General features: G+C 45.2%; 1 protein-coding gene across 3 annotated transcripts in view; it reads right to left on the minus strand.

The window, feature by feature from the left end:
* The window catches only part of MAPK8IP1 (mitogen-activated protein kinase 8 interacting protein 1), a 59,304-nt gene extending 36,947 nt beyond the window's left edge, over positions 1–22,357 (minus strand). Inside the window, exon 1 of one of the 3 annotated variants that reach the window (XM_053387320.1) lies at positions 22,335–22,357. Coding sequence is in view for 2 of the 3 variants with exons in the window: in XM_053387315.1 (XP_053243290.1) it covers positions 21,583–21,668 (86 nt within the window). In the remaining variant the exon portion in view is untranslated. Of the gene's footprint in view, positions 1–5,006; positions 5,127–21,582; positions 21,894–22,334 lie in introns of those variants that run through there. The other 2 variants (XM_053387315.1, XM_053387317.1) reach the window with 2 other exon arrangements.
* Between the last annotated feature and the right edge of the window lie 471 nt (positions 22,358–22,828).

Below are 22,828 nucleotides of genomic sequence, written 5' to 3' on the forward strand. Positions count from 1 at the left end.
CAAGCACAATTCAAAGTGTTGGTGCTGACCTTTAAACCCCTAAATGGCCTCCAACCCCGACACTCAGCCCCGACACTGAGGTCCTCCTCCGAGGGTCTTCTGCTGGTTCCCTCACTGTGAGAAGCGAAGTTACGGGGAAACAGGCAGAGGGCCTTCTTGGTAGTGGCGCCCACCTTGTGGAATGCCCTCCCTCCAGATGTCAAGGAAATAAACAACTATCTGACTTTCAGAAGACATCTGAAGGCAGCTGTGTTTAGGGAAGTTTTTAAGGATTGATGCTTTTATTACGTTTTTAGATTATGTTGTAAGCGGCCCAGAATGGCCAGGAAAACCCAGCCAGATGGGCGGGGTATAATAAATAAATAAATAAATAAATAAATCTACCCAATGTGCTTTGCTGTGTTGTTTTCTTTAGGGGCAAAAATCTCTCATTGATATAGTTCACTTAAAACCACCGGGGGGGGGAATTCCCCCCCTCCCCACCCCCTGTCAAGAAGAAAAAAATTCTCTCAGGGGCTGCATGTTGGCAGTTATGAAAGCCAAAGCCAATGATGGGCCAGAGATGAAAGTGTTTGAGAATGGTCTCAGAGTATGGTCTGAAGGCACTTGAGGTCATCATCTCCCTGAAGTTAAGCAGGACTAGGGCTGGTCAGTGCGTGGATTGGGAGACCTCCAGGAAATCATATGTATGTTGCCTTGGGTTCCATGATGGAAGAAGAGTAGGATATAAATGTAAGAAAATATGTAAATAAAAAATAGCTAATATTGTATAAACACTGCTGTGCTTTCAATTTTTATTATGGCCACTCAGATAAGAATCCTCAAATCTATGCAGGCTGACTCAGAATAAAAGTAAACCCCATTGAGTTTAATGGGGTCGTTCTCAAATACAAAGGGTGTTTTTAATACAATCAGACCAATACTGCTACTGTTCTGAAAAACAAGTGAAAGTAATTACTGACTTTAATGTGCAATATACATAAATGTAGCAGAAATCTACCATTTTTAAAATCAGTTCCTCTGAAAATATGAAGAAAGAGGGGGAAATAATTTTTAAAACTAGTGGGGTGGAGAGGAAACAATGGGGATGGAAGAAACTCTAAGAGGGTGGAAGGAATTAGGCAGTTTCAGGTGCTGTTGGTGGCTGCAAGCATTCCCTACATTGCACACCTGTGGTTTAAAGCTTTTAGGAATATTTCTGCCCCGAAGGCAGCAAAACATACTAGGCATACTATATTTGTATGGCTTTTAAAACAAACACATCTAAGCATCTTTGTGAGGCTTTGCATCACTCCTGCCCCTGCTTTTTTGGCTTATTTCTTTTGGTACCACATCTCCATTTTTCCTGTCAATCACTGCAACATCCAAGCCGCCTTGAGATGCAAATTTTTTCATTGCCAAATTTCACTGGCAAACAGTCCCTGAAAACATGCTTATGTGAAAAACAGACAATGCACAGCAAGCTGCAAAGTCAGCGTCTTGCTTGCCCCCACCCAATATCCCCCTCCTCCAAAAGACCAATTTAAACAATAAAGATGAACAATAATCTATTTCATCCCAGGTGACAGCAGGGTGGACAAGATTCCTACTTTGTAGAGGATAATCCTCAAAGACTGCCTAGCAGAGAGACAGAGCGGGTTCTCAGGGCACAGTCTCCCTACTCTACGCTGAGACGTTCTTCTGATTAAATTATTGCAATGATTTCTGAATTTGCCTTTATAAATGCAAATCTGTTCTTTTTTCTTTTTTCCTTTTTGGTGATGCACTGTACAAGTGGTCACCCAGAGTGGCACTGTGGGTTCTGGCTGCTCAGTTTCATAAGACAGAGCAGGGGGTCGGAATGCAAATACTCAACCTGTTGAGATGGTTTGGTTGTCTTTAATAATGCCCCTTTTGATTGGGAGGGCTCTACCTTTAACCCCTAATGCTGAAGTCTCCACTGATAAACAGTTTCACTCAATTTCATTTTCCTTACCACTTTGCATAGATTTTAGCCAAATTAGCCAACAGACCTTATACTCACATTCCCCCATGGCTATTTATTAAACATTAATCCTGAACTCTTTGCACAGATATTATAACAGCTCCCTGTTGATTAATTGCTATCTCACAATTCCTAGGTAAAACTACTTCAACTGCACAAACCTAAATTTTAATCACTCCAGCAAGATAGTTACAATCCGTAAGTAACTTAAGAGTTCTCATCCCTCATCTAACTTCTTTCCCAACTCCAAATGTTTTGACTTCTTCAGAAAATACGCATTATGAAAATGGAAGATGAAGCCAATTATCTCAAAACAGCATTTTAATAGTGAAAAATTAACCTTGTCAACATAATACTGTACACTACAGCAACATGTGGCAGAACCAATGGAGACCTTTCTAGCTCGCTGTCAACTCCTTTTTAGGCTGAACTTGGTCTTAAAATGTTAGGATCCTAGAACTGTCAGGATTCAACCCAAATGCTCTGTCTGGCCTGAATTATTCAAGAACATCTGCAGAATTGACCCAATTGTGTGGCGCCATATGTACGTCTCATCATAAAGAAACCATCAATATGAAAAGGAAACTAAGAAGTGGGGACAGAGCATGAGAAAAGTTGACTAAAGAAGATTCAGTTTATAACTCTTCACACTTCCATGCTAACAAGTCTATTCAGTTGCTTAATTTCCCCCCCAAGATGAGCCAGTTATTTTGTATTGTTTTGTGGCATCTTCTGCTTTATTGTACCTGTTTATATTGTTGTACACCACCTTGGTATTTTATGGAAGCTGTCCAGGCTTCCAGGCAGTTCAGACAGAAAGAGTGAGAAAACCTACCAAGAACATTTGGCAACAATAGGACTCTCCCTTCTTTAATCCTTTGAAGTGCATTTATTTAATTAATTTCTAAACTGCCCTTCATCAGTTGTGTTCCAAAGCAGTTTACAGCACAGATATCAAAGTATAAAATACACAAAAATTCAATCCAATAGTTTTATAAATCAACTCTAAAACAAAACTGCATGAGCAGAAACATACACAATATCTAGCAATTTACTGCTGGCCTTTGCCCAATCAGCTTCCTCCAAATGAAAACCTCAGTTGTCCCCTAATATCCAGGGATCTACCAAGATGCAGAAAGAGCCTTTTATGTTCTCCTCCCACCCTCAGGTGTCCTTTCCCCATAGAAGAGGAAATGCCCTTCCCCAACACTGACAATATCCTCAAGAGAAGAGACTGCATTTAGGCTTAAGAACCAGCGTAGACACGTCAGCCTATCTGCTCCCCGTGGAGGTAAGAAAAAGGCAGTAAGGGAGACATCAAGAAAGGAAATAATGAATCATCCACAGATCATCTCAATGCATCTTATCAATATAGATTCTAATTCTTTCCTCTGAAACCCTGCCAAAGTGCTTTCTGCAGCCCCTCCGATATACAGTCAATGGCTTTTGCTTGAGATCAATTCACAGGAGAACAGCAGGGAACATTTGGGGACATTTTGCCAAGGGCAAGTCTTTGCACAGAGAAATTTGTTGCTGGTTGAAGCGCAGCCTGCTGCGCAGAGCAGGGTTCAGCGGAGAAGCCATCGCTCTCCCAGCAGCTCCCAGCTGAATCCTTAGTTTTATTACTCACAGAGGGAGGAAACTCCCCCCCTTCCCACTGGGCATTACCAGTCACACTGGGAGGCACAGCACATGTAAGAGGTTACCATCCAGATGGGTGGGGTATAAATAATACATTATTAATATTATAAATCATTATACCATTTTGAACTGCAACTCTCTGGCATGTACTTTACACTGCAAAGGAGGCAAAAGATACCCATCAAGGAGCTTGGTGCCTCGTCTTCTGTTCTCCCCTGCACTGGCACAGTGCTATCGGGACCGGGGATTTCCAGAGTTACAGAGAAAGTTGCATGCAGTTGGAGTTAGGGAAGGGATTCGTAGCAGGGCTGTAATTGAATTGCCCATCTGGATTAACAAGGGGGTGGGGCATTTGACATGAAACCTGTACGTCTCTGAGGGGCTGCACACAGGAAGGGAAGAAAGAAGAGAGGAATATTAGGAGAGGGATGGAGAGTCTATATGATGGGCTGCCAAAGCATTAATTGATTCCCTCTCCTGTTCCAGAGAGGTCACAGGGGTCAGGAAATCTCTTCTGTTAATACTTGTTATATTGCATGCAAATATCTGTCCCTGTCACTGGGAGGCTAACGAATGGGCAATTACCACAATAGCCCAGCAGGAGCATTTTTTCCAATTACCTATACCCACTCAGAAGAGCCCTGCAAAGCCTTTGGTTTGTCACTCCCAGCTAACAGCAGTACTGAATCTGCTCCTGTCTGACATAAAGGGACTGCCATACTTTCTCACTGAAAGTGGAACTGAAGACAGCACCAATTGTATGATAGGCTGGGGGATTTTCCCTGCAGTGAGCCCCACATATTCAGTTCTGGGGTGTGGTGAAAGAGTTTGATCTGTCAGTGACAGCAAGTGGCAACTTACAGACTCATGCCAGGGCGCTGGGAGATCTACTCCTGCCCTCCCCACACCACTTATTCACCACAATGTCTACATGATCCTGACCTCCCCTACAGCAAAGGTCTTCTGCAGACGGCTTCTTAGCACCAAGAAAGAAAACTCTCTTGACAGACCAATATTTTCCTTTTGGCAACTAAGGAGTCCCATTTGGGCTCAAAGCCAGCCATGCCAGAGAGAGACTAGCAGAGCACTAACCAAATGGTCTGGTTTCCTTGCCCTGCCCAGACTGCCTTTCAGTCCGATTTCGCAGCAGATAAAAGTTTGCAACCAAGTCTGCACACAGAGGCCGCAGCTGCTATGCAGACACCTTGCTCAAACAGGGTTTTTAGCAAGTCAGACTTCACCGGTTAAATAAATGGACTGGTATAAAGCCAAGCGGAACTGCTTTTTTCCTTAAAAAATGTAAAAACGCTGTACAGGTGCACAAGACCGGCTCTGTTCCCCCCACCCCACCCCTCAGGCCCCCTCCTGCCCCCAGACATACCATTTCTCCCACTGATCCTCAAGCCAGCTCTCCTCCTCTGTGCTCGACTGCATTTTAAGTTCAAACTTCATTTAAGAGGATCCCCGCCTCAGGGGGAGAGGAGCAGCGGCCGCAGTTGAAGGGAGGCCTCCCCCCTTAAGAAAAAGGAGAGTTGTGTATGTGCCGTCTCCTCTGCCTGTCCCGGCTGGGGAGAATCTGCCGCTCGCGCTGCTCTCTCCTTCTCACTGCGCATTCTAAGGGAGCTCATTAAAAATAAATGGACTCAGCTGTCTGGGGTGGGTGGGGGGAAATAACCCTCTGGGCTGAGATGGTGCCAAGCCCTGCACTCTGCCTGGTCTGCTGCTTCCCTCAGCCAGGCAGGCTTCTGATCAAGTCGCATCTCTGCTCCCCTCCCCATCAGCTGCAGTCAAGGGGAAAAGTGGGGAATCGAGTTACCACACCAGTGGCACTAAGCTCTGCCAAGCCATCCTTCCCCTTGACCTTGCAATGCCTCTGCCCCAACAAGGCTGCATGGGACCAGAGTCCCCAAGTGCCAGAAGACGACCCAGCCCTCTCTATTATTGTTACACAAGGAATCTAAAATGGCTAGCACAGAGCAGAGGCAGAGCTTATACCATCAAGGTACTTACCAAAGTAAGTATCCCCAGGGTTGTTCAGCTACATCCCCCTTGTTAACTCACCTGGGTGATTCACAGGCCAGTGTTTACTCTGGTGGGACAGCAAGCCTACTGTAGTCTGCAGCAATGGGGACCTGTGGCCGCCGAATGTCGCTGGACTACAACTCCCACCATCTCTGATTATTGACCATGGTGGCTGAGGCTGATAGGAGTCTTTCAACTTCTGGAGAGCTACAGGTTCCCCATCCCTCGTGTACCACACACTCAACTTATGCTGGGGTTATGTTCTGGGGATAGTGCCTAAAGCCCAAATAGTGTACAGTTAAAATACACTGGGTTCAATGGCGGGTGCAACTGCCCAAGTCATTCCCCCCCCCCCGAGCCCCACCCCCTTTCCATTTATTTTCATTTTTGCCATACACATAAAGCTGAATGTACACAAGTTAAATGCATGAAAGCTGCAGACTTACTGCATTTAATTTTAAAATGGGACCTCAGGGTCTAAACCTCCTGCTGGCTTTGGACCAGGTGCTGCAATGCCACCTTTCCCCTTTTTCGGCAGGCCTGCAGTCCACTGGCACAGGTGAGCCACTGTCCCTAAGCAGCTTGCTCCCTGGAGAAGTTGCCATGCAGGCACCATTTCAAATGGCCTCCACGTGGCAGCCAATTTATGTGAAGGGTCCTTTATCACAGTCTTAAGTGATTCCCAGTCTTTATTATAGTGTTTACCACCATCACCCTCAAGGGCAGTGAAGCACTATTAGCCTTATTACTAGGAAGGAGGAACACGGAGCAGCTTCTGGTGTGGAAGGGATGGAGAGCAAAATGTGCGCACTGCACACTTCCAGTTGCTCCACAGCATCTGAAAGAATACCACCATCTCTATCACCTGCTGCGAGGTGATAAACAAGCGAACTCTACATTAGGGGCTCACACATCCCCCTTGGTCTGGGCTGGGAGACTATATGTGAGAGGAGCACTAAGTCTATTTTGAATGACATGGAGAAGAGAGCGGAACAGCAGGTGCAAAGCACTTAACCCTAGAGCTCCCTGAGCAACCCTTCGCATCCAGATTGGCTCTCAGGCACACAGAGGCTGCTTTGCAAGTTGCCCAGGGATCTCTGCTGGGGACAATTCCAAAACCCAGGTGGATAGAAAGCTTTTAAGAACATTTGCGGAGAGGGAGTTAGGTCAACAGCAGCAACTGCATGTTCATTAAGGGATTCTGGCTGGAACTTAATTTAAACCACAGAAGCCAGCTGGAGCCACCCCATTAAGGAGCTGGCCCAGAAGACAGACAGTCTGCTCTTCCAAAATACTCTATAAAGGTACATGCCTGCTTCATTCACTTCACTGGGACCTCCAGCAGCACAGCACTCCGAAGATCAGGCTGTAAGGAGCATTATGCTTTTAAAACACCACCACAGCAAAGCCTCTAGAGAGCAGCCTTCCCCAGGCTGGGGCCTTCCAGATATTTTGGACTGCAACGCCCATCATTCCCAGTCAATGTAGCCAACAGTCAAGGATTAGGGAACTTGTAGTTCAATGGCATCTGCAGGGCAACAACTGGGGGGAGGCAATCCTAGAGGCACAGAGAGAACCCCCGTGCATCACTCCAGGTAATTCATGCTAACGTTACACAAGGAGAACAGTTGCTGGGCTATCGTAATGTTCCTCCAGATGAGTTAGACAAAGGACTGCCAGCTCATAGAAGCATGATGCATACTGCTGTGTCCCCAAAACGCAACTCCCATGATTTTACAAGAGAGGGAGATGAGAAATTCAATTTTAATGGGCACTGCCTTCAACGTCATTGCACTTGTTGTGAATGTTAATACCATTATAATTACTTGAGCTCCACATAACCAAAATGTATTTGTTCAACATTTTATCTCTCTTTGATTTTTTTGCCTCCACCACCATCTCTGATGTCATTTTATTTGCTTTCACAGAACCTGGTGCATGCTGTCTTGTGCTGCTTCCTTCTTACCATTTTTGCTACATCACCTTTTTCTCTTTCCTGACCGTCTTTCGTTTTCAGCCTTGCTTTTTCCCCATCAGGGCTGCCAAACTGAATTAGGTCCATGGACCATCTAGCTCAATATCCTGTCTCTGACATCAGCCCAAGCTCAGGTTGCTCAGAGGAAGATGCCAAACTCTTGAATGAGGCAGAATGGGATAGCTATCTCCATCATGCCAGTTGCAGCCAGAGCAATCGAGAAATCCCTGCGCTGTACAAAAGGTTATGCACTAAGCCTGCATTTGTGATTGACACAAACAAACACTCAGACCACCACAATCCCAAGCACCTGATTTTGATCCACAACTGAAGGTGTGCCTTGTCATTATTTCTGAACCTGGATTAGGTCAAGCAATGTAGATTCCCAAACCTAACAGTCTGGGACCAGAAGAATATCATTTGGCACCTTAGCTGCTGCCATTTCATGAAATCTGAGCTTGCTGGGCATTGGATAAAATAGTAACAGCTTCTCTCCATTGCTCAGTATGCACTATAATCAATAACTTGAAACTGCCAATATGTAGGAAGGTACATTTGGGCAACAGCTAAAGCAGGGGAGACAGAAACCAGCCCTGGCAGATGTTACACAGGGATGCTCCATATGGACTTGCAATGGCCCATGACTAGAGCACATTACTGAACTCCATTATGTGGTTCTACTCAAGCACATGCAGGGAGAATCCTTCTGTTAGGGACACAGTCCCCTTCCCCATGTCCCTGTGCCACTGCTACCCATGCAGTCTAAAAGGCCCCATTGCTTTCACAAAGAAGCATTCATCATTGCCTGCCCTTCTCTCCTTGTTTCTGCTTCCTCAGTTTAGCTCTGTGTTCATTAACCATATTTTCTCCTTGTTATTGATTGTGACAATGCATTTGCAGAGATTGTCAGCGGCATCCTCACCAAGACTGTGTTATATGCATGCAGCTATTTATTACACTGAAGTGGGCTCTTTCCTTCCTGTGCTTGCCCAAGTGGTTGTGGGTGATGCTTAGAATTCCATGGGCTGGTTTTTATGATTATTCGGGCTAACTGCAGGCATTGAAACAGTCTTTGTCTAAAATTAATATCATCACAAGCAGATTAGCATGCTAATTCTCTCTCCATTCTGCCACAGCATTTTCTAAAGCAAATCCCTGTCCATGGTGCTCAACGGCTGAAAAACTAACCACCCCTTCCTCCGCTTCTTTAGTTCCTATGGGGATTTACACAGGCTCAGAAAAAGCTATTAGAAGTCTCCAGGGATACACAGACCCTTTCCGTAGCCGAAGACTGCATGTTGCGTGAGCAACAAGCAGCCAGGAAGGCCCCTTCCTGCAAATGCATGGGCTCCCGTGGGTTGGAAAAATCAGCTCATTACCTTCAGGCTTGTTGCTAGTGGCTCTGCATTTTAGCAGCAGCAGCAACTTCCAAGCTTCCAGTGCCTTGCTGGAAGTAGAGTGAGCCTCTGATCCAAGGTGACAACATTGAATGCATGATTATTTATTGCTATTGACAAATACACCCACACCCACACCCACACCGCCCAGCAACAAAATAATAAAATACAGTCGAAACCATGAAACCAAAATATACAATGCAGCATAAAAACTCAGCAGGAAGTATTAAAACCAAAACAGCAGGGCTCCCAATACCACAAATGATATTGAAACAGTCCTTTAATATTTCGGAACGTATCTAAAAAACACAAATAATTTTAAATTACTGAAAGTTTAAGAAAATAAATTAAAGCTTGCAGAATAAAAAGGCACTGAGGAGACCTCAAAGCAGGAACAAAGAAAGTATCTTGGGAATAGCATTGTACAAACAGGGTGCCACTACTGAAAAGGCCCTCTCCTAGTACATAAAAACTCCTGGATCAGGCCCATGTTCCATCTAGTCCAGCATCCTGTCTTCACATGGGTCAATCAGAACTATCTTGTCACACCTCACTCAGCAGGCGAACTTATTGAACACCTCAACAACCTAAGTCCCCCACATATTTGGCCAACCTCTATAATAAGCAAAGCAGACCATTTCTGTCTTCTCTGTGGTTGTAGTCCAACGTGCTTCTAACCCGCAAGATATTTACTGTACCCTGCCCCTACAGCCTTGAATTTATGCTATTACATATATATCCATGAATTTTACCTGCTCTGCTTTAAAAGACATTATTTGCTGCAACACACGATGCATAGCACATATTCCAGAATCTGGTTTAAGTTGTTAGAAATCTTGCTTTTCTGATTGCTCTACTGAATCTGATGGACAGCTTATAGCCATTCATAGTTGTTTTACTTTCTCCTTGATGTATTCTGCCTTTTTACTCTATTAGCCATTTTGATGTATTTAAAAGTAGTTCACACATTCCTCACTGAAGAAGAATGTGCTTGATCAGCGTATCTTCCCGAGTTAAGAGTATGAGAGAACAGAGGCTGTACAAGCATGTTGACCGCTCAATATCTCATTAGTAAATGACTTTATCATTCAATGATTCGCAGGTGAATGGCCTCCGATGAAAAGTGTTTTAACTGAGGTGATGCCAGTTGATATAGGAACTCTGACTTTTAGCATTAGATCTGTAACGGCTCGTTCACATGTGCACATTATCACTTGATATTTTGTTCCTATTTTTGTTTCAGGAGTTCTGAATTCAAATCCTTTCGGGAATAGTAGCACCTGGTGCAAAGTGAAACCTAGTGGCTTCTCATGAGACCATTCTTATGAGACCTCCTAGGTAAAAGTATGTAGGTGTGCCCAATGAACACAAATTGTCCCAAAGAGCTGGCATTTTGATTTCAGTTTCATTTCAGACTATGGTCTGATACAAATTGCTCCACCATTTGTAGTTCTCAGGACACAACTCCTCAGGGATGCAAAAGCTCACCCTTTAAGATTTTGAGGTCTATTCCTGCACTTCAGGCAAGCAAGAGGAATCTTGAGTTTTAGCTTCTTGCTTGTATTTGTGAACTGGATAAAAATGCTTTCATAAACCAGGTAGACACACAATATGCAGGCAGGTACCTCCAGTCAAGTCTCTTTTCTGAGAAAGTTCTCCTTAGCATTGAACTATCCCATTCAATGCCCCGTCTCCAGCTGCCACCTTGTCCACCAAAGGAGGATGACAAATTCAGATGCTTAAAAAAATATATATATGCTGTACTGGTTTCATTGCATTAAACCTTCCAGAATTCCTGACCTCTGTTCATTTGCCTAGCTGCAGGGGTGTTAATTGCACCGAGATGTATATAATTCCCTTTCTCCTTCCTGCATATCTATATTAGCAGGATACATATTGCCGGGGAGGGACGAGAGGAGAGAAAGGTTTTACTGGCTCTCTTCCAGAAATGAAAGTGGAAGCATTGCAAGAATAGAGACGTGCTGCAAAGATAGATTTGGCATATTGTTAATGTGACTGTGCCCCAAACTAGGGGCAAGACTGAAAAAAAGATTTTGAATCGTGTATAGTGCAGTACATGAGCTGTTCTGGGATTTGTTAGATGTCCTACATTCCTATTTGGATTCAGAATCATGGTATTTCCAAGATTTCTCAAGATAACTATAAAAGAATAAGGAATGGCTGCCTAGACATTAATGCCCAACTACAGGAAAGAGGCAGGTTCCCAAGCCACCTGATCCTCTCTTGTTTTCTGGACCTTTCCAGTTCATTTCCAGTGTTGCATATATCAACTCAGGGCACGGACCATAGCTCAGCGAGAGAGCATGTGCTCTGCATGCAGAAGGTACCAGATTCAATCCCAGACATCTTCAGTTAAAAGGATCATTTAGCTAACAGGTGTCAAGAAATATATCTAATGAGACCCGAAAGTTACTGCAAGTCAGAGTAGTAAAAATGGGTTAGGTGGACAAATAATCTCACCTAGCAGGAGGCAACTTCCTATGTGACAGGTAGTATCAGAGAACTGCACCCATCAAGAGATGCTGTTTTAATCCAGGACAGCCAGTTGAATACAAAACTCTGTTTAAATATACATAATGAGACAAGAACTATGCAAGCTGGCAAAAGTTCTAGCCTGCATCGTGTGATGCCATGCAGGCCTACTGTATTGTCATATTTTATGTTTTAAAATAATATTTGTCTGAACTTGTGACAGCAGTCAACTGCAGAGATTAATTGTAAAGGAAATGAGACATGGTTGTGTCTCTTATCAGGTTCCAAGTCACACATGCTCTATTGCTTATCTGGAGATAAGTTATTTTGAGCAGCACTAAGATAAGACACGACCAAAGATTCAACTTGTGCCAAGGACTAACACTTTATCCAGGGAAGCCTGCCTGGGGCCTGCTTTTACAATTTTTCGGCACAAAGCAAAGACTTTTCTTTCTCATTTCAGGATTCTTTACAACCTAAGGAAGGCTGGTTGAGCTGGTGCACATTCCAAGGGCTATGATAACCATGATTGAGATGCAGGAAGCCACAGCTGTGGGACCCCTTGTAGTCAAGAGTATAAATGCTGAACAATGGTTTGTAGACTGAAAGGAATTGACTCCCCACTCAGTGGGCTCTGGGTGAAGTCCCCACAGAAAAGAAGGAGGTGCATGCGTTAGATGAAGGACTGTTTTATTTTTCAGCCAGTCATCAAATCATTATGGGCCACGAAGTCTTCAAAGGTCAGTAGAGAAATGCAGTGCCCCATGAACAAAAAAGCAGCAAGGAGGAAAATTCACCTTCAAGAAAGGCAAACTCCATCCTGTACCCAAACAACTTTTTGTTCTCCAAGTCCTAGTCAGATCAGACTTGCACCATTGCACATGTGTCACCTCTGCTTAGATGCCACTTAACATCAAAGCACAGTTGCTCAGGCTTCACCTTGTGATGGGAGCACGGAGTGAACTGAAACTAGGTCATTGTAAAAAGGGCTGACAGCATTTTCTGCTTGCTTTACAGCCTAGAACAACAGAAACCCTGAGAAAAGGGCAGCCCCTTTGCTCACAGATGCTGAAGTGCAGCTCAGTATATAAGGATAGTTGGCTAATGGGGCTGAATCCCTCAGTGGCACAATTTTCAGATATTTCAGATTTGCACCTTTCAAAAAATGGAAAACATTTAAGAAGCATGCTAACCCTGTTGCAACAAACCCAAGGGCAGTGTTTCTCAAACCGGGGTCTCCAGCTGCTGTTGGACCACAACTCCCATCATCTTTAGCTAGCAGGACCAGTGGTCAGGTATGATGGGAGTTGTAGTCCAACAACAGCTGGAGACCCAAGTTTGATAAACACTGTAGAAGTCTTGGGGACCCGAGAGATTAAATAATTTACAGCATGAGCTTTTGTAGGCAAACCTGCCTCATCAGATGTATGTTCTGGCCAGCACTGGAAGAGGAAGGTGGGTGTGGAGGGTGCAGTGTGCACCGGGTGTCAGCCGTGAAGGCAGGTGACATCGTTGGGCCACCTACCCACCCACGCTCACTATGCAGGTGGCGCCCCCAGACGCTCACTGTGCAGGCAGCGGACCACTAGGGAAGATGCTGCCACGGGCAGGTAGCTCCGCCTCTGCTGGCCAGCAACCGCCTGTGCCACAATAACATTGTTAAGTCTTTAGAGTGTCACAAGGCACTCAGTTGCATTTGTTTAAGGGGCGATCTTTGAATGCCCTCTCACAGCCTGCAAAGTTTCTCTTAATCCTGAGGATTCCCATATTTCAGCAAATGGAACTTATTTCTATTTGACCTAGATCTTAGAGCAGGGGTCAGCAACCTTTTTCAGCCATAGGCCAGTCCACCATCCCTCAGACCATGGGGGGGGGCTGGACTATATTTTTTTGGGGGGGGGATGAACGAATTTCTATGCCCCACAAATAACTCAGAGATGCATTTTAAATAAAAGCACACATTCTGCTTATGTAAAAACACGCTGATTCCCGGACTGTCTGTGGGCTGGATTGATGAGGTGATTGTGCCGCATCTGGCCCCCGGGCCTTAGGTTGCCTACACCTGTCTTAGAGAGTCTCCTGAATTCTTCCTGTTAACTGCTGAGTCCCGGTTCTAGCAAAATCTATTATTATCTGGATCATTAAGTCTGAATGGAGCTCTACATTGACAGACCTGGGCCTGGTAGTCTTCTTCCATTTTTAGATGCTGCTGTTTACATTAACACACAAGAAGCCCAGGAGACAAATGCTGTATCTAGGACAACAATTCATAGCCAGACTATTATGGGACTAGGATGATCTCTACTACTAGTCTTGAGTTAGCCAGTTCTGTTAACTGAGCCACTTCTCCAGTATTTGTATCTTCTGGGACAGCTATAATTGCTTGGTTAGTAGGTTTTTAAAAACATACTTCAGCCACATTGAAATAATTTTCAACAAATCCAGCAAACAATTTTAGAGCTAGAAAAGAGATCAATCTTCACAAAAGAGCAGAGATCAACCCACACCTTATTCATGTTTATGACAAACCCTAAAAACTTGAAGGCTTTTAGAAAACGCTGATAGATTGAAACAGATTGTTTTTACCTTACACAGTTGTTCAAAGGAACAACTACAGAGCTGCAAGTATCCATATGAAGCCAGACCTTAAAAATCAGACTTTGGAGCAGGGGTGGGGACTGGCAGCCCCAGGGCATGGGTAGTCAAACTAAGGCCCGGGGGCCGGAGCTGGCTCAATTGCCTTCTAAATCCGGCCCGCAGACGGTCCAGGAATCAGCATGTTTTTACATGAGTAGAATGTGTGCTTTTATTCAAAATGCATCTCTGGGTTATTTGTGGGGCATAGGAATTCATTCGTTCTTTCTTTTTTCAAAATACAGTCCAGCCCCCCACAAGGTCTGAGGGACAGTGGACTGGCCCCTTGCTGAAAAAGTTTGCTGACCCTAGGGCCTGAATGTGGCCCTCCAGACTTCTCTAGCTGGCCCTTGGGGGACTCCCAAAAGAACATTAAAAACAGCCTGCTGGGTCATCTGCCTATCTAGTCCAGCATCCTATTCATACAGCAGTCAACCAGGTACCTATGCGAAGCAAAACATCACTCGTCCCTCCTAAGGTTTCCAGCCACTGGTATGTAACTGGTACTTTACTTTCTCAAGGCTCCTAATAAGGATCTTGTAAAAATGAAGCCATTCTTTGAATATTATTTTTAAGGGCACGAGAACAGAATGCCCACTGGGAATGATGGACCTTGGGCTAGCTAATTAGGGAGCAATTGTTAAGTATGGGAAGCCAGAATAAATTATGCTTTCTTAAATTAAACTGGCATAAAGTACGCCAGATCCAAACTCTGTTCAGGAGGACTTCTGCTATTGGCTGAGCCAGACAAAGCCTGGCAGACAAAAAGCCAGTCTGTAAAATGGAGTTTGGGTGACACCACCTTTCTGTTAGGTTAACTTACACTATGTTTCCAGGTCACATGACTATGCTGAACTAGCTTAGGATCCAAGCTAAGTCCCCCTGCTGGGTCCCAAGTGAGTCAGGATGTGACATCAGCCAGCTGAGTCAGTGCTGGGTACTTTCACTGGTGTAGCCAAGTTGAGCCAGATACCTGCTGGATCCTAACACCACACATCCTGGTAGATCTAGCCTTAGTATTGTGCCCTTTCTCATAATTAAAGACATACAGTAGTACCTTGGTTCTCAAACATCTTGGTTCTCAAACGTCTTGGTACTCAAACAACTTGGAACCCAAACACTGTAAACCTGGAAGTAAGTGTTCCGGTTTGCGAACTTTTTTCGGAATCTGAACATGCTCCGCTTTGAGTGTTACGCTTCCGATTTGAGTGTTACGCTTCCGTTTTGAGTGCCACACTTCTGTTTTGGGTGTTATGCTGAGGTCTGTCTGTTTTTGCTACGTATTTTGTGGTTTTGCTTTTGCGGCTTTTTTGTTATGTTTTTGTCACTGTGTGGAACCCGGTTCAGCTACTGATTTATTGACTGTGTGACTACAAGTACATTGTTTATTGCTTTCATTTTATAGATCAATGGTATTGTTAGATAGTAAAATTCATGTTAAATTGCTGTTTTAGGGGTTGTTTTTAAAAGTCTCGAACAAATTAATCCATTTTGCATTACTTTCCATGGGAAAGTGCGCCTTGGTTGTGGAATGCTTTCGTTTTGTTTTTTGTTTTTTTATAAAATTTTTATTAGTTTTTCAACATATATTATAAGACATTACAAACAACAATACACAGACAAACAAACATATAAACATGTATAATTTCATAATCTTTTTTTCTTATACCCAATTTCAACGACTTCCCCATGCCTCCCTTTTCTGCATCCCTGTTTTAAACTTTTTCAGCAACCCCTGATCTGGAATGCTTTCGTTTTGGAATGGATTTCTGGAACAGATTAAGTTTGAGAACCAAGGTACCATTGTATATTATATAACCAAAGAACTAGTATCTTTCTACATGACGCCACAAAGTACATGTGAATCTCAGTTGTACTGTGAGAATGCTGTTAATGTCAGACCAAATTTGCTGTTAATGTAAGAGCAAAGAAAAACTGGAGAACATACTCTAGCCAATGATGGTTTTACAACTGCATTAGGAGTAGATTTAAAGAATGCCAAATTTAAGTGTCAAGTGTGAGAATCACCCTGTCCATTCTCAGGCAAGTTTCTTAATCACGGTGGGTGATGACTAGGCCCACCAGAACACAAAGAACATAAACTGTATATGAGAATATCAGACTTATATGATACTTATTATCTTGGTCCATTCCAGAAGTAGAAAATACCTGATGATATTCATAAGCATCAAGTTGAAAATAAATAATTTCAACATTCACCACTGATCTTTGGAACTCACCGTATCATGATATATAAATGGCCAAGACATTCAGATATCTTTCCTCAAAAGCAATATTCCTTTTTCAGGAAAGCTGCACTTTCCCCTGGCACTCAAATACCAATATTCTGACACTGGGAAAATACACTTCCTTATCATAATTTAAATTAGAAGAGAAATTACTAAGCAGGGATGTGCTGGAAGGATATAAAACTTTACAGTGTAGAGGGGGAAATGTTTTTTTAACTCCTTTATTGATAATACTAGAACCCTGTCTCACCCAATTAAATTCATTAGTTGCACGCTCCAGACAGAAAAGTACTGCTTCATGCAACAGAGGCCTAACTTATGGAATTCACTGCCGCAGGATGCCAAGTTGGCCACTGGCTTAGATGGCGTTAAAATTAAATTAGGACACATTTACAAAGAACAAATCAATAGCTAAATGGAATCTGCAGGTATGAGTATCATTGCTTACAAAGCCAAAAAAGCACTATCTATACACAAGAGGGAGAAAACAGCATACCTGGGAAAACCAGGAGTTTGCAGAAGTACAAAAAATCTCTTTTAAAAAGAACTCTAAGAAGAAAACCCAAAACAGCTTAATGAGAACTGAGTGTGCTCAGCAGCGACAAAATGCTGAATGACTGGGGGGGGGGGATATAATGGATGGGAGCACCCCATGCTGCCATATTTTGTTGCAGGCCCAACTAGCTTACAGCTATGAACTTCAGGGCTGGCCCAAGACATTTTGGCACCTGATGCGGGCCACAAAATGGCACCTCCTCCACCATGGAAGGATGGAAGGGGCCCTCTCTGAATCACCCAGGTGGGTGCAGAACCCAAGAGACCCCAGAAGGCAGCCCCCACTATTTCCTATCAAGGGGTACGAGAAGACGAGAAGCACCTCCTATTTGTCAAGAAGCTGCTGTAGAGGTGGCACTGGGAGGCAGAGCTGTCCAGGAGGTGGCAGATCCAGCCTCCAAGGATCATGCAGCAGCAGCGAGCAACACATTCATTGGAGGCCAGATCTGCTGCTCCTGTGTATCCCGCAGGCTGAGGCAACTGCCTCACCTTGCCTCAAGTGTGGGCTGGCTCTGATGAGCCTTCAGTGAGAGTACAACTCATAACAACATAAGAGACCTGATACATCAAATCAAAGACCCATCTAGTCCAACATCTTTTTCAACAATGAGAAGACCATAGTTTAGCTATGCACTGTGTGAATACATTGCCTCACCCAAATCTTCCAATGTTCAGCTTCATTGGATGACTCAAATTCTAGCATTATGAGGTAGGACATAAAAATTCTCTGCCGCTTTCTATACACCATACATAATTTTATACACCTCTATCATTTTTTCCTAAATGAGTAAAGAAAAACATAACCTTTCCTCATAGGGGAATTGCTCCAGCCTCTTGATCATTTGGTTGTCCTTTTCTGAGCTTTTTACATATTTTTATTACAATATCAACAGTTTTACATTTGAGTTCTTCAAAAACCCTCAGGCGGATGTCATCTGGACCTGGTGATTTATTTATTCTTTCTAAATTTGTCAATGAGGCCTCAAACTTCATCTCTTATCCCCAGTTCCCCAGAATCACCTCCTGAGAAAGTTATTTCAGGCACAATAACCTGCCCTGCATCTTCAGCTGTGTTAATGGATTCAAAGAATTAATTCAGCTTGAAATGTTCTTTTATTCTTATAGCACACCTGTGACTACGTCATTCAAAGGTCCAACTGCATCCATGTCCAGTTTCCTGTTTCTAATTTTGTTATGTTGGTCTTTATATTTTCTACAATGTGCCCCTGAAATTCATTCATTCATATATAACCTGTTTGCCTGCTTGCATTTCTTTTGCCAAAGTTCATTGGTCAAGCTCATTACTGCCTCCAGCAACTGAACAGCCTCTCCTGATTCACATGACAGAGTTGGGTGTCAATCACATACGGTACTGATGACTCTATACTCCAAATCCCTGGAAGGCTTCTCCCAGTGATTTCATATGGAGCCCTGCAGATCCCTACAGCCCCAAAGCAAAGGGGCCAAGCAGAAGCCTCCTAATGCTACTCTCTGGTTGCAATTCTGCAAGTAGCACTGGAACAGCCATAAAATGGTGCCCGCAGCTTCTAAACTGCAGAACCCCTCCAGGATGATACTGTAGTAGTCAATGATATTGAAAGCTGCTGAAAGATCAAGGAAGATCAAGAGGGCTGCATTCCTGATTTACATTTTGCAACAGGGCTGCAAAATGACTTCTGTTTTCCCAATGTAAGTCATCAATCAGGGTGGTCCAAGCGATTTCAGTGCCAAAGCCAGGCTAGAAGCTTGATTGAAGTAGGTCTAGAAAATCATTTTCCTTTAGGCACATTTCAAGCTGGCCAGCCCCCACCATCACCAAAGAAGGGGACATCAGTGACAGGGTATTAGTTGTCCAAAACCTCTAGGTCCTGGGAGGGCGTCTTAAGGGCCAGGTCACCTCCTTCAGGGCAGCGAGCATTACACCCCCTCAGAGCAAGGTATTAACAGCCTGCTGGACCCATCCATCTTGTAAGACATGACAAACAAGGCTCAAGAGGGCATGTGGTTGGCCAGACCTCTGCAAGTCCTGTCCGCACCCTCATGCTGCAACAACTGAAACTGATCCCAGCCAACTCATCTCCAAAATGCTCTGGGTGCTTCAGAATGACCTGCAGCAGCTGTGCCCTCAAGTTCAGAGCAGATGCAAGCAGCTTTGCCTTCAAAGTGCTTTGCAAACCTTTTCACAGCAGGTTTCCGAGGGATCTGCCATTTTGCTCACTACTGGGCAGTGCTGAGCTACACAGTAAAGCACTTTGTGAAGTTCCATTGATTTTAACTGTGGAAATTAGAGCACATGCTGAACTGTCCCACAGAAGTCAATGGAGCTTCAAGGTGCTTAAATATGCTTGGATCATCTTTTTTAAAAATCTGGACTTTGCTGAATACAGGAACACTCAGGTAGCCTTTAAAAATAGAGAGAATTAAGAAGTGAGGTTACCTCAAGAGCTGTAATGCTATTTAATTCATTTATAAACGAGCAGAGGACAGAGTGAGCATCAAGGCATTCACGTTTGCAGATAAACACAAAATTATTTGGGATGATGCAAATCCAAGCAGACTTCAAGTAGCCCCAAATAAATCTCTCCAAACTGGATGACTGGGCAGTAAGATGGCAAGCGAGATGCAGTGTGAGTAAGTACAAAGTGATGCACACTGTGGCAAAAGCAATGAGGGGGTTTGAACAGATTATGCCTTTTCAAGAGGAGATGGGGCCATTCATGCTGAATAACTCATTGAAAAATAATATTCAGCAGTATTTTTAAAAAAGACAAACTGTCAGTTCAGAAGTACTTATTTTTATCTGTGTGGCTACTACGTAAGACCTAGAGCTTCTTCACCTATGGGGTGCTGTTTACAGCAAGAGAGGGGGTGGTTTATACATGAAGAATCCTGTCCCAAGGACAACATTATAATTTTTCTGGCGCCTTCTAGCTCTAACATTTCAATAAAACAGACACACAAAAGTTATGCACAAAACAGGATGTGTAAGTAACACAGAAAACCTGACCTTTACAGTGTCCAAAACATCTCGTAAAAACAGTTACATCAGAGTTCATTTCCCTCCATTATGAGCCCCTGATCAAACGTTTTCTCACAAGCAGTTCATATCAAAAGACACTATGAAATCTTGCAACATGAAGAATTTATCACAGATTTTGGCTTCCCTTCCAGGTCAGAAAGCATTTCACTCTGCAATGCATACCAATCAGGAAATGGATCTAATTATTAGAAACCAGATGATCTAATTATTAGAAACCAGCTCATAACAGCAATGAAACCCAGCCCCACAAATCCTTAAAAAAAACAAAAACCAATACGAAGCCAGATACAAACAATTGTATTAACAAATATGGAGGAACTGTCCAATTACCTAGCTGCACCAAACACCTTCAAGAGCAGGGCTGTAGATGCCAAGGAGGCATCATAACCAGTCTATGTAATCATAGACAGGTGGTTCAAGGTTTCCCCAACTGCCTTTTCAGTTGTTGCTCATACCTTATAGGCATGGTATTTCACTTCACAATTCAAACCCAAAATGGTCTCGCAGATACCTAAACCCTCTCATCAGCCAGCTACAAATCTTCCCCAAACCTTCTGCGATGGGTGGTTCTGATACAGTGGGAGAATGGCAGTTTTGTAGGTGTCCATATTTAAGACAACATTTTTCTCTAAGGAGATTTGCATAGGAAGGAAGTATTGATCTTTCAGGAGTAGGGAAGCTTTATGTGGAACAGCGTGAGGGAAATTTGTGCAAATGGAAGGTCGGGAACAGCGTGAGAAGCTTTAGTTGGGGTTGTGTGTATATTGTGGGGAGTGCGTGTGTGTCATGCTGTGGGAAGGAGACAGTGCCAGAGGGAGATGGTGCAATCTGTAGCTTACCGAGGTAGGAATCTGTGCAGATCCCATTATCAATCATATTCAGGGAAGTGGAAAGAGGAAGCCAGCAGGCTTTTCCCCAGCAGGAAAAAACACCTTGTCCTCCTTTCTGCGTGAGCGGCTGGTGTTCCAAAGGCAGCTTGCCTCCCTTTCCCCCTTCCAAGAGTCATGCGCTAGCCATAGGCAGGTACCCCACCTGTTCCAGAAGAAGGAGCAGCGGGAGGGAGACACACTATTGGCACCCACCTGCTGGTCCACGTCTTGCCATGTCACAGTCTTGAGGAGCAAGAAATAAAGCCCCCCCCCCAAATTTCTCTCCGCTGCCTCTTTATGGATGGGCACGAAGTGGGGTAGATGGAAGAGGATCTCCCATTTTCTCTATTATCTTCCTCACCTACTCAACACCCCCCCCCCCCACATAAACCAATTCACCGTCTGTGCCGGGGATAGGAAGGATCTGTTTACCCAGATCCCTAGGATGTAATAGCTGGCGGATACAACTGAGGATGACGAGAGCCTCGCTCTTTAGCAACCACCCCACAGAGAAGGGGAGGGAAAAGGGCCATCGGGGTCGGGGGGGGGGACGTGTTGAGGGGCCCTTGAACTGAAACGCAGGCGGTGGGCAAGGGGTGGCGGGGTGGCAGGGTAGGGTAGGGTAGGGTAGAGCAGTGCCAATTGCCCCCCAACCTCCCCTGGCGGCGAAGCATCTCCCATTGCAAAGGGCGGTCGTGATGGGGACTGGGGGAGCTCCGGTACCTGAAATTGGGGGGCGAGGCGAGGTGCAGCCCCAAGAACGGGGAGGATCCGGTCGGGGACGTGGCTCCTTTCTCTCTCTCCGCCATTCTCCCTCTCCATGCAGGCGGGAGGCGAGGGGGAGGGGGATGCCGAGGCTGGCAGGCAGGCAGGCAGGCAGGCACGGCGGAGGGAGGGCTCAGCGGGGCAACCAGACAGCGATTATTTACCGGCGAGGAGGGCGACGGCGGCGTGTGGGTGGCGGGGAAGGGGGTGAGCGAGGTGCGGAAGGATCAGCAGAAGGAAGCCGGTGGGGGTAGAAGCGCGTGAGCGCGAAGAGGCGCTGCCGCTGATGCTCCTCCGAGCCCAAGCAGGTTCCCACCTCTGTGGCGGCGGCAGCTGCAAGGCAGATGTCGTCGCCACCCCACCCCACGGCTGGATGCAGCAGGCCGGCCAAGCCCACCCACCACCACCCGCTTCCCGCCTCCTCTTGCCAGGGGGAGCTGCAGCAGCAGCAGCAGCAGGTGAAGCGGGCCGCCCCCACCAGGCACAGGCAGGCGGCCTGCGCGGCGGCAGAGCCAAAAGGCGCCTGAGGAAAAGCAAGCGGCGCAAAGGCGGGCCTCGGGCCTCTGGGGTGGGGTTTGCAGGGAGGGGAAGCCGGAGGAGGAGCTCGCCGGGAGTGGCTGGGAAGCAGGTGGGAGCGGGAGAGGAGTCGCCCGAGCCAAAGAGGCGGCTGCGCGCTGCGCGTAAAAGAAGCCGGGCCTGGGGATCTGTACCTGAAGCTGCTCTAGATCTGTGCGTGCATATTCGTGTGCGCGTGCTTTATGTGTGCAGAGAGAATCCTCCCTTGACTGCGTGGTGTTTTCTTTGTAGTAAAGGGCGGCCTGTAGGTTTCGCTCGGAAATCCCGTAAGTACAGCGCCACCAGCGCACGCACATTCATTGCACGTTCATTGCAGAGACCAGTCTCTGCCCCCACAGAGCTTACAGTCTAAATTCGGACAGGGCAGGAGGGCTACAGACGCGGAAACGCGAACAACCAGGCAGGAATGTGAGGAAATCAACTGGCATTTAGGTCTCATTTGAGGAGGCAGGCAGCCCTTCCAGACGATCTCCTTATTGTGCTCCCATGACCATTGGTGCTCATGACAGAATGGGGTGGGTGGTTATACACTATCGCAATTTCAATACTATTTACACCTGCAATGCAAAAAGGTTAGGGGCAGACATACTGCTTCACTTCCCATCAGTGCGCATCCCATAACTTCCTG

This window comes from Podarcis raffonei, chromosome 1 (genome assembly GCF_027172205.1).
Source record: "Podarcis raffonei isolate rPodRaf1 chromosome 1, rPodRaf1.pri, whole genome shotgun sequence".
Classification (NCBI taxonomy): Eukaryota; Metazoa; Chordata; class Lepidosauria; order Squamata; family Lacertidae; genus Podarcis; species Podarcis raffonei.